Source organism: Plecotus auritus, assembly GCF_963455305.1.
Source record: "Plecotus auritus genome assembly, chromosome: 3".
Taxonomy (NCBI): Eukaryota; Metazoa; Chordata; class Mammalia; order Chiroptera; family Vespertilionidae; genus Plecotus; species Plecotus auritus.
The window spans coordinates 60,053,424-60,066,390 of record NC_137772.1 but is presented as its reverse complement, the minus strand read 5'-3'; the positions used below and the strand labels follow the sequence as shown (position 1 = coordinate 60,066,390).

Sequence of the window (12,967 nt, the reverse complement as noted above, 5' to 3'; positions counted from 1 at the left end):
TAATCTGGCCACTCAGTGTATATAAATAGGAGAGTATAAATGAGTAAAAAAACCCTACTTTCTAGCTACTAAAATGTAAATATCTGGATACCAGAGAAGTAGCAATCTGGACACTGCATTATAATCTTTTATCATGAACCAGATTAGGGGACATCACAAAGTTTAGATGACTCATCACTATGCCTATTATTCAAGAATGCTAACTTCTAAATAAAATAACTTAACTATACATACACACACACACACACACACACACACACACACACACACACACTAGTGGCCTGGTGCACGAAATTCATGCACGGGGTGGGGGGGTGGTCCCTCAGCTCGGCCTGCACCCTTTCCAATCTGGGACATCCCTCTCACAATCCAGGACCGCTGGCTCCTAACTGCTCACCTACCTGCCTGCCTGATCGCCCCCAACTGCCCCCCACTTGCCAGCCTTCTTGCCCCCAACTGCCCCCCCCCGCTGGCCTGATCGCCCCTAACTGCCCCCACCTGCCGACCTGATCGCCCCCAACTGCCCTCCCTGCCAGCCTGCTTGCCCCCAACTGCCCCCCCCCCCAGCCTGCTCGCCCCCAACTGCCACCCATGCCAGCCTGCTCGCCCCCAACCACCCCCCGTCTGCTGGCCTGCTCACCCCCAACTGGCCCCCCCATGCCAGCCTGATTGCCCCCAACTGCACTCCCCCCCTCCGGCCTGATCACCTCCAACTGCCCTCCCCTCCTGGCCTGGGTACCCCTCTAACGCCTCTGCCTTGGCCACGCCACCATGGCTTTGTCCAAAAGGACGTCCGGAAGGTCTCCCGGTCTAATTAGCATATTACCCTTTTATGTGTGTGTGTGTGTGTGTTTCTGTATATATACACATACATACATACTAGGGGCCTGGTCACGACATTTGTGCAGTGGGGGGGGGGGTCCCCTCAGGCCATCCTGACCCCTCTCGCAGACTGGGAGCCCTCAGGGGATGTCCTACTGACGGCTTAGGGGAGCGGGCCTAAGCTGCAGTCTGGCCTCCCTCTGTAGGAGGTGACCAGGCTGATCAGGGGAAGGCACCAGTCCCATTACCCCACTGCTGCAGCCACTGCCAGCCACCGCAGCCGCCAAGGTGTTTTCATCAACACGGACTCCAGTCCCTTCACCATGAAAAAATGACAACTTTCTTTAGGCATTTTCAAGATGTGTCTTTCATAGGATATGACATTTCTTTCTTTCTTTTTTTTTTTAATCCTCACCTGAGGATATGTTTCCATTGATTTTTAGAGTGTGGAAGAGACAGAGAGAAACATCAATGTGAGAGAGACACTTTGATTGGTTGCCACCTGCATGAGCCCTGACCTAGGCCCTGGCCAGGGAGGAGCCTGTAACCTAGGTACATGCCCTTGATCAGAATCAAACCTGGACCCTGCAGTTGGCAGGCCAAGGCTCTATCAACTGATCCAAACCGGCTAGCGCAGGATATGACATTTCTTAGCCCTCCAGCAACAGACCTTCATTTTTTCCTCCAGGAGCGTGGTGGAAAAACCCTAGATCACCTTCTTGGATTCTTATTACCCAAGTTACCAAGAACACTGCAAGTGGTGGCATACAGGGAGCTTAGCCAATGAGCGGTCAGAAAAGGTGTTTCCTCTCGAACTGGTTTGGCTCAGTGGATAGAGCATCGGCCTACAGACTGAAGGGTCCCAGGTATGATTACTGTTAAGGGCATGTACCTTGGTTGGGGGCACATCCCAGTGGGGAATGTGCAAAAGGCAGCTGATCAATGTTTCTCTCTCATCAATGTTTCCGACTATCTGTCCCTCTCCCCTCTTCTCTGTAAAAAAAATCAATATATTAAAAAAAAATAAAAGGTGTTTCCTCTGCAGCTCATGCGCAGAGGACCCCCAGTGTTGTGTCCACTGGGCTAGGAGCGTGTCCAGCAGCCCTGCGTTGTGGGCGCCAGGCTGGGGGGCGTGGACCTGAGCCGCCGCTTGGCACCGGCGCACATGGCCACGGGGCGGGAACATCCGCTTGGCACCTGCGCCCATAGTCCTGGACTGGCCAGCGGTGTTCTGGGACCCCAGCCACTCAGGGCCTACGCGCAGGCCTACAGGCTAGGAGCAGCCTGGGTCCCAAGGATGTTCCCAGGACCCAGGCCACTCAGCACCTGTGTATGCAAATCAACCCACCATCTTTGTCGGGTTAACTTGCATACTCACTGGTGATTGGCTGGTGAGTGTAGCAGAGGTACAGTCAATTTACATGTATCTCTTTTTTATATAGCATATATGCGTTCAGAGATCATAATAATCTGGCCACTCAGTGTATATCCTATATCAGTGGTAGGCACACTGTGGCTCGCGAGCCACATGCAGCTCACGAGCCGCAGTTTGCAGCTCTGTTGACTAATGAGTTTGCTGACCACTGACCTAGACTCTCGATTCCAATAATTATAGGCTGTTGTTGTTCCTTGTGATTAAGCCCCTATCCCAGTGGTTGGCAAACTCATTAGTCAACAGAGCGGCAAAGCAAGCCGCAGTTTGCCGACTCTGTCCTATATAATAAAACACTAATATGCAAATTGTCCCCTCGACCAGGAGTTCAACCAGCAGGCAGGTCGGCCAACCGCCCATGTCCCCACCCCATGGCCAGGCTGGCTGGACCCCACCCATGCACAAATTCATTCATCAGGCATCTAATATATATATATAGAGAGAGAGAGAGAGAGAGTAGCCAGATTACTATGCATTCAGAGATCATAATAATCTGGCCACTCGATTATATATATATATATATATATATATAAAGAATTCACAAGAGTTTTAAGGAGATAATATGAACAGCCTAAATCTTTTTAAAAACTAACCAGGATGGCATATGCAGATGCCTTTATTCTTCATAAATCTCCCTAAGGTGAGCAGAAACACTCAAACATCATCTAACAGATCACTCTACTCAAATAATACCTATTTAATAGCTATTGCAGTATCTTAATATTTAGCTGTATCAATCAGGTTTTAAGTTTCCTCTCTATTAGTCCTCTCACAAAAATGAAAACTTAGAAGAAGAATCACTAAAGGGTTTACTCAATGTTATTTACAAGAAAGAGATAAAATTTTACATTTATGTATTTATTTGCTTTAAAAATGACAGAAGATAGTAGATGGATAGTAGTATTGAGATTTTCCCTGCCCACAATAAAAAAAATTTTTTTAGTAATATTTGATGATAAACAATCTGCTATTTTTCCTAAGACTTGTCTGAATCACTAAGGATTCTGCAGCAAAAATCATTATGAACTAGGGAGAGAGAACAAAACTAAAATGCTATTCTTTAAACAGGTTCACTGAAGTTGACTGAAAGTTATATTTTGGAAATAAATGCTTTCCAGAAAATATTCTTTACAAGTAATTTCCTCCATAAATAGCCCACTGCCATTAGTGATTTTTCATAAATTAAATTAGTGGTAACTATATTAATAAATTATACTATCATTTCCAAGAATATCCCCCTTTTATCCTAAAGCTATATAAAACACACTAAAGAAATGAAAACAGTAGCAAAAAAAATACTAGAAAAGTTTTGTAAAAGCTTTAATTAGTACACTTCAAATTTGTACAAGTCCAAATGTCGACATAAACAGATCCTAACATCATCAGTTTTGTATACCTCCCCCAGAACTGCTAAGCATAAAAGACTTACATTGTTCATTTATTCCTCAGCTACTTATCAAGAAAAATAAATCTAATCAAAGTAAATATTTACATACTGCTAAATTTAGTAGCATAGACTAAGGGACACAAATTTAGAGAAAAGGGGGGTATCATATGAAAAAATGTGGAGGTTTCATAGAAGAGGTTAGTGATTTTTTTCAATCTTTAAAAGAATGACTAGAATTCAGTTAGGCAGAGGGAAATGCACTCCAGAAAAATCACCACCAAAAAATTAAAAAGAGGCAGGAAATAGCAGAAAAAGATTCCTTAGAAAAGAAAGGTCTAATGCAGACGTAGTAACAAAACCAGTATTGAGGTATGATAACCTGTGAACCAAGCTAAGTCATTTAGCTGAGGAAATGAAGGTTACTTTAAGCAACTAACATTAAAATAAGTCTAAAAGTAGGATGGTGGCAGAGTACACTAGATAAAGGTATGGCAGCTCTGAACTGCATCCATAGGCCAGGGGCCTGAAGGTGGTAGAAAAAGAGATGTGGACTGCAAACACAAGCACTGACTGACTCTAAAGGCTTTTAGACTATACAAACTGGAAATTGGTGGTATCACTTTCAGAGGTAAGGCTAGGAGAAATTAATTTCTGTGGGAAATAATGAATCATGTTAGGCATGTTATGCCTGAAGTAATGCTGAGGTGTCCAAAAGGGAAATCTGATTTAGCGAATGAAATTCATATTCAAATATCTAGAACTGCCAAAGTTTTACACAGGAAATAAGGAAAACAATATACTGAAGAAGCAGTAAAGAAAGCAGGTCAGCTATCTCATGGGGTGTTCATGAAGTCAATTACTCATTTAATCTTCATAATGGACTAAAATAGGAGATCCAGATACAAGTAACTCAAGTGTATAGGTCAGCCAAAACACTATTTGGGCCTTATCTTCCTTTAAGGTGAAGGTATAGAAATGGGAAACATTATCTAATTCTAATATACTATGTTTCCATATACCTCAAAAAAAAAAAAAAAGACTAAAGATCAGGACATTCACTCATACCTAACCAGAAAGGGGACAAAAAGCCACAACTACAGAAAACTAGAAGATTAGTCCATAAATGATCTTAATTTAATCAGCATTTGTCTCTTTTATTTAAAAAAAAAATGGCTAGATGTATTGTCAGGCTATATACAATAGCTACTAATTATAAATAAAAATACTACATTTACATCATCTTTTCCAGTTTATAAAATACTTTTAAAGTAAAATTTATTTAATCCCTCACAAAACTTTATGAGCAATGTAAGTATTACCATCACCATTTTATGATGAAGAAAAAGGTTCATAAAGATTAACAGCACTGCCCAATATCATGCAGTTAGTAAATAGAGAGTCAAAGCTCACACTCAAGTACAATTCCTAGTTCTTGGCCCTTTCTTTTTAGATTGCCAGAGTTTTCAAAATAAAATGTAAAAAATATCTCTAAAGAAAATATAGTAAATACAAAGAAAAAGAAAGAATGAAGCACATGGAAACTATAGCGAGCAGCAAGTATTAAAATGCTGATGCAAAAAGTAAAAAAGGGTAAGCAAATATTTTTCTTTTCAGCAAATGGAAAGCAAAATGGTAGGAATAAGAGATACAGATTACTATTAAGAAGCAAAAGTTTGAAACTATGAAAAAATTAAAAAATTAAGATGCCATCTGAAAACATTTATGAAGCCAAGACAAACACATCATGCTTCTTCTTACCTTTTCAGTTGCTGAAACAGATGGCTTTGATACAAAACCCAACCTGTCCTTCACAGATAATTTAGTTATATTCTAAAAAAATTAAAACGGACATATTCAGTGTTTCCCTAAACATATATGTCTGATGGGATTACGAACATTCTGATTCTACTAGCATATACTGACTTTGTAAGTATACTGATGTTAATCACAAAACCTGGATCTTTTTTCAAAGAGAGACAGAAAGAAAATGTGTATGGAAAAACAAACAGTATGTAATATTAATCATGAAAAACTATGATGTAAAATAAGATGTCTAAGCCAGGTGGTTGCTAAAGTCCCCTCCATTGATACAGAACCATAAATTCTTAAAATCCTATGTCAACCAATAGAAAGTCTGAACATTGTAAATATTAGGTTTGAGTACATAAAGATGTGCCTGCTTCTTGAGCTTATAAATAAAAGTCATTCTTTCCTAAAGTAAGTTTTATTTTATAGCTAAATACAATGCATTTGCTGATGATTTGGAATAATAGGATAGGGTGGGGGATTTTAAGTAACTAATAATTTACCAATTTACATTCTGCATGTTTATTTAAACAGAATCTCAATCTATTACTTTTTTGATAGTATCTCAATATATTACTTTTCAGGAAGACTACTGGAATAAGGTGTCATCATCCATTAGCTAAGTAGGATAGTATATCCTAACTTTATTTTATGCAAATGCTGAAACATCCGGAGACAAAGAAAAGCTAAGTTTTAGAGACTGAAGGTATAGAAATAAGAAATTGCCACTCAAGTATGGAAGGGAGTGGGAAGGGAATGACATATGGAAAAGAAAATCCAAGAGTCAGGAATAAGTGATGCAAAGTTCTGAGAGAGTCATAAGTAACTTGAATCAGTATATTAAGCATGTTACAACCTGATGGTTTAAGCCTTCCTGTCCCAATAGCTTTCAGTTCAGGCTACTGCATAATTATTTCTAACATAGAATTCTAGTTAAGTCAAAGATGATGGGAAAAATAAGATTTAGTATACTGAACTTCACTTTTCAGGCAGATTTGCTGGAAAATACCTCCTCCACGAAGTGAGAGTTCTTTCTTATAAATAAGTATTAACTAGAGAGAAGAATTTAATATTCAAATAGTATAGAAAAAGTAGAATGTGAAAATGTTATGATAATAGTAACAAAAATATGTATAAACTATCCCATTTCTGTATAAAATACATACAATTAACTATAATTCAAATCACCAAGGGAAACTAATTTACTCAGAACCTACTATGCAGCAGACACAATAAGACGACTTTTCATTTACCTGAGGAAGGTCTGAACTGGCACTCTGGGCTTCTGTTGGTTCAATAGTACTTGTAGGTACTGGACCCAACCGCTCTTTGACGGACTGCTTCACAACAGGCAAAATGGGCTGCTGGACTAAAGGCTGCATTACCTCAGAAAAAGAAAAAAAATGTTAAATGTTCATAAGCATCGAAAATAACCTTTGTTATTTTGTTACCAAATTGCCCATGCAGAGAAAGTCTTAAGAGTGCAGCTTGTAATCAAAACCTAGCCATCTTCCAAATTTCTTTACCCTTTCCTTTGCACATAAAAACTTATTTATAAAGTAGAGAAAAAATTAAAACCTACACTTCACTACCTTCTTTCTTTTATTTTAATGAACAGTAGATAGAAAGTTAAAGAAATAAACTGCTGTAAGACACCTCTATGAGCAATTAATCTAACATTACATATTGACTGATTCACTGATTGAAAGTGAGATAGAGGAAAGGAGAAAGGGAGGGAGGGAGGGAAAGAAGAGAGGAAGAAGGGAGAGGATTTCCAAAATGAACCCATAGTGTGACTTTGTGGAATAAGTAAAGCTATCATGTACTGAGTGTCTCTGATATACCTGGGACTTTTTTCTATATACTTTACACATATCTTTTAATTGTCTAATAAACTAGGGCTTAACTTCACAATAAAATGAAAGAAGAGAGATTAAATAACTCCCTCAAGTCTATATATTTAAAAATGGTTGAGGCAGGATCTAAACTCAAAAAGTCTACCTGACTGCAATGCCTCTGCTCTTAAATACTATGCTAAGCGCTCTCTATGAGCATTTAATTTCACATAAATTTCTCTTACCTTTGGAGAAGTAGTTTGTAATTGCTGGGTGCCTCCTTCTCTGTGCCAATATACCTTAATAAAGCGATTGTTTAGAACTGCTTCTGTACTTGATATTGCTTTCTTTGCTTCTTCATATGTTGCAAATTGGATAAGGGCACCTTCAGGATCACCATTATAGGCAACCTAAGGTGTCAAATATTAAGAACAGTGAATTTCCAAATGAATCTGTTGTTTCATATAGTAAAATTCCTCAACAAATAAAATATTGGTCCTCCTATGTAAGATTCTATCTTTATACTTCCTTAAATCTAAACTATTACCATAACCTACTTGCACTCCAGAAGAGTGCAGGAGGCAACCAATCAATGTGTCTCTCTCACATCAATGTTTTTCTCTCTCTGTCTTTCCCCCTCTCTTCCACTCTCTCTAAAAATCAATGGAAAAATATCTCGGGTGAGGATTACCAAAGCAAAAAAAGAGTGCAAGAAAATTTAAGAAAAAAATAAATTTTACACATAAGTAAACTGAATTCAAAAAGCATATGATTCTGCAGACTCATATTAGTAAGTAGTACATACAAGGCTTTTCATTTCAAATTTTTGTTCTTTTGGTTTTGAAAATTCTCTTAAATTTAATATTACCAGTGTAGTTAATTGTGTGAGAAAAAATATTCCAGAAACTTTTTTGTCTAAATCTAAATGTGATAGATCAATTAAATAGCCATATAAGATATTCACAAATAACTACAGGGTAATGTGTATAAGATGGGTCCATATCTTTCAAATATATACATTTTTAAGGGTGCGTGTTGATTGACTGATAAGCCGATAGATACAGAAATACAAAACAAAAAAATCTAGAATAATGCATGGTAAATTGTTAACAATGTAACTATATTATGGGGATATATGGGAAGAGAAATGTAAGGGACACAAAGAGTTGACGTAGAAGCATTTTTTAAAAATTCTATATAAATTTCTATTGCCCTGCCACAACCAAGCATGCAATTTTCATCTATTACTTTTATATTATTTTAAATGGCAATAAAACAAAATTTTCCAAATTAATCAACTTAAGCTGTACTCTCTAAAATTTATTATTTTTATGAGGCGATGACAAATAATTTTGATTGAAAAGAACTGAAAAAAGAAAGCCCAATATTATTTCAACACTTTTACATATTACACAATGTAAGCTCAATACTAAATAACCTTACAAGTTATATCCACCAAAGCCAAGGTCTAACTTTAGGTGAAGTCAAATACAAACTACACTGATATTTATCTTGAAAAATATTCAAAAATGGTACAGGAAAAAGCAAATGTTTCAGCTAATTATGGATTACATGGTATCTGGGCCCCACCTGTTAAATGTATCCCATCACAGAGGCAGCAAAAATAATCTAACTAATGACTTGTTATCTCCCTAAATAATTAAGCAAAGACAACAGAATCACTTCATAGCTCTTACCTGTAAGTTAACCAAAGTTCCAAATCGACTAAAATGCTCATTAAGTTTGCTGATATTATTTAATTCTGGTGGAACTTTTCTAAGTTCAAGTTTGGTGTTTTCATTTCCAAACTGAACCTTTTTCTGGAAGCCTGGGCTGTTTGTTCTATTAAAATTTGGTCTGTAACAAAAATCAAGTTAATTAATACATTCATTTATATATCCTATCCCATTATCAAGTACAAAGAAATGACATTTTACTATTTAAGTTCTATTTTTTAAAATTGAAATTACTGGTTGATCATGGACATTTAAATTTTCTTTTAAAAAAAATAAAGTCTCCAAATTAGTAAATGTTCACATCTTTCATGAAAGCCAACTGAGAAGGGCTCTTTCATATCACTTGTATTTGGCACTTTCAATCTACTCCAACGTAAAATTCTTATAAGGAAAGGTCCTAGCACCCTATTTCAGTCAATTTGCATATATAACCTTTGTTCCATTTCTGCAAAAGCTAGCTTACTGAAATGTATCCTATTTTAAAACCTTGATTAAAAGGTAGGGATGACTGTCTCAACTGCTTCTCAACTTAAAAAAAAAAAAAATTCAGAACTGTAGGCCACACATTTGACACCTGGAAAAAAGGATAAAACTATGGCCCTGAGAGGTTGTTACAATGCTTGCCTCAAATCACAGAATTAAAGCCAGAGCCAGAACTAGAAATTATCTACCTTTAAGTGATGTTACAAAGCTCTAAAAATGTGTGATCCTAGTCTCTCCTCAAACATGAAAGTTTATAAATGAATCATCATAAACACCCCAACATTCTGATTCCTTACCTCTTTCACTGAAGCCCTTCCTTTACAACTTCAGTCCCTATCTAGCCTTCCCCTTAGTCCCCACTGCCAAGCCCCCGCCTAAAATCCCTTTCTAGTTCTTAACTGCTCCCAGGCTAATGCCTCTTCTCAGACATGACCCACACTTTCTTCCCTAATAACAAGCTCATGACTATCCTTTATATGGGTAACTAGAGGCCCGGTGCACGAAATTCGTGCACGGGGGTGTGTGTCTCTCAGTCCAGCCTTCACTCTCTCCAATCTGGGACCCCTCGAGGGATGTCCGACTGCCCATTTAGGCCCGATCCAGGTAGGCCCAATCCAGGTAGGATTGGGCCTAAACGGGCAGTCAGACATCTCTCTCACAATCCAGGACTGCTGGCTCCCAACTGCTTGCCTGCCTGCCTTCCTGATTGCCCATAACTGCTTCTGCCTGCCAGCCTGATCACCCCCTAACCACTCCCCTGCCAGCCTGATTGATGCCTAACTGCTCCCCTGCCAGCCTGGTCACCCCTAACTGCCCTCCCCTGCAGACCTGGTCCCCCCTCAACTGCTTTCCCCTGCAGACCTGGGTCCCCCCCAACTGCCCTTCCCTGCAGGCCCGGTCGCCCCCAACTTGCCTCCTCTGCTGGCCTGGTCACCCCTAACTGTCCTCCCCTGCAGGCTTGATTGCCCCCAACTGCCCTGATTGCCCACAACTGCCCTCCCTTGCAGGCATGGTCCCTCCCAACTGCCCTCCCCTACTGGCCATCTTGTGGCGGCCATCTTGTGTCCACATGGGGGCAGTCATCTTTGACCACATGGGGGCAGCCATCTTGTGTGTTGGAGTGATGGTCAATTTGCATATTATCCTTTTATTATATAGGATATTCAATGATATCTCTAATATAAGGAGTATTTTATAGGTGGGGAGGTGGAAAAATTGTGTCCTTAACCACTACACCATTTCTATATGAAAATGCCTTCCACGTACCAGACAACTAATTAACAAATTTTTAGAAAATTTACATTTTACTGGGGTAATGCCTACAGAACAAAATTATATAAATTTATTTTGAAAAATAATACTATACTGTCATAATACTCCAATTACCCTAAAAATTACTGTGTACAAAAATTCCTCAATTTCCCCTGACAGCTTACTTATCAAACCAAGTCTTCTTTGTAGTAACTCCAGGATCCCCAGAACCAATCGTTCTTTTCCTTGACTCTGAATCCACTACTATCCTCATACTGCTTTTATTAGGAGGTTTTTCTGTTTGAAAAGAAAATAAAAGAAAACAGATTAATATTTTCTGCTTATCATAGCTACACTTCCTTAAATTCATATTAAAAACAAAGTTCTGGCACTTTGTCCAAATATATATTTTAGAAGAAACAGAAATAAACGTACATTCAAATATAGTAGTAATCTAAGAGATTTTAATTTATTTCTAATTCACTTCAACCTAACTAAAGAAGAATTAGTAATTCTCACATGTCAAATTAAAATATGACTCTGGCCCTGGCCAGGTGGTTCAGTTGGTTGGAGCATCATCCAGTAGACCAAAAGGTTTCAGGTTGATTCCTGGTCAGGATACATACATAAGTTGCAGATTCAATCCCCAGTCAGGGTGCATACGAGAGGCAACCAATCAATGTTTCTCTGTCTCTTTGTCTGCCTCTCTCTTCCTCTCTAAAAATCAATAAATATATCCTGAGATGAAGATTTTTTTAAAAAAAACAAAGGCTTTATTGAAAATAAATAAATAAAATATGACTCTGTGGACAACCTCTATGGTGGGTGAGGATGGTGGAAATATATGTCACCGTTCCCCTTTACCATCACCCTTACCACAAATATGACCTTTAAGAATTAATAACTTAAGAGTTGTGATTGAAGTGAGTTGCTTATTTAAACGCCAGCATATTAATATAATTAGAACATACATGATTTTAAAAGGTAAATATTCAAGATTGAAATGCAATGCCAAAGAGCTACTGAATATCTACTATCAACACTCTACATTTACTTAGGTTTTGATACAGTTTTTTTAAGCTATTATTCCCAAATGACACCAAAGTTTAAAACATGCAAACCTTAATCCCTATAAAATATATAAAGATAGAATAAAAAGTGGTTGTAGAAATTCTATTCTTAGTATTTCTAAACACATAACTAACCAAAAGAACTTGGGATCTGTTTCAGCACAATCTCTCTCATGGCTACATCTCTCTCTAATCTCTATGCAGTAGATCATATCAATCTATCACTCGTGAACTCTGCTCTGAGGACCAGTCCTAAATTTCTAACTTCTGGGTTTTCTCTGGCCATCTTCATCTGGAAATCCCATGGGTATACTAAAATTATGTACAAAATACAAATTATCTTCATATCAATGTAGTTTTTAAATATCAAACATTTAAATTAATGAAACTACCATATCCCCAATCATATTTGGTTTCTAACTCTGCCCACATCCCTTCAATTCACCTTGCATACATCTCCTCTCAATTCCCACTGAGAAAACCTTGATACAAATTTGCATTACTTTTCATCTAGTCTACTGTCCTGAGCTTCTGCTTCTAGATTCTCCTGCCATTGACTTATCCTATATAGAGCTACCAATATGTATCCAGAACGCTGCTGCTTTCCTCCATCTCCAACCTCTCCCTCTAAACTGACACTTCCCATAAACATTTTTTAATTATATATTGATTTTGGGTGTAGCTTAGCGGTTAGACAACCATATTCTTTACATAGTGTTCCCCTCGATATTTCCAGTACCCCAACTGGCAACATACATTGTTATCACAATATTATTGACTATATTTCCTATGATATACTAACTTCCTGTTGACTATTTTGTAGCCACCAATTTGTGCTTCTTAGTCCCTTCACCTCTTTCAACCAGTGTTCCAACCTGCCTTCCCCTGGAAACCACCAGTTCTATCTGAGTCTGTTTCAGTTTTGTTTGTTCATTTATTTTGTTCTTCAGATTTCACATATAAGTGAAATCATATGGTATTTGCCTTTCTCTGACATATTTTACTGAGCATAATAACTGCTAGGTCCATCCATGCTGTTGCAAATGATTAATATTGCATTCTTTTTTAATATTCCATTGTATATATCAACCACAGCTTTTTTATCCAGTTGTCTACTGATGGCACTTGGGTTGCTTCCATAATTT

General features: G+C 38.1%; 1 protein-coding gene across 14 annotated transcripts in view; it reads right to left on the bottom strand.

Annotated features, from left to right (window-relative positions):
• The window catches only part of RBM26 (RNA binding motif protein 26), a 93,063-nt gene that overhangs the window by 28,653 nt on the left and 51,443 nt on the right, over positions 1 to 12,967 (bottom strand). For 7 of the 14 annotated variants that reach the window (XM_080659466.1, XM_080659453.1, XM_080659461.1 and 4 more), the window contains exons 10-14: positions 10,938 to 11,049; positions 8,980 to 9,139; positions 7,528 to 7,692; positions 6,701 to 6,832; positions 5,400 to 5,471 (exon numbers count right to left, since the gene is read on the bottom strand). In XM_080659466.1, coding sequence (XP_080515592.1) covers positions 5,400 to 5,471; positions 6,701 to 6,832; positions 7,528 to 7,692; positions 8,980 to 9,139; positions 10,938 to 11,049 — 641 coding nt within the window. The remainder of the gene's footprint in view (positions 1 to 5,399; positions 5,472 to 6,700; positions 6,833 to 7,527; positions 7,693 to 8,979; positions 9,140 to 10,937; positions 11,050 to 12,967) is intronic. The other 7 variants (XM_080659460.1, XM_080659463.1, XM_080659465.1 and 4 more) reach the window with 3 other exon arrangements.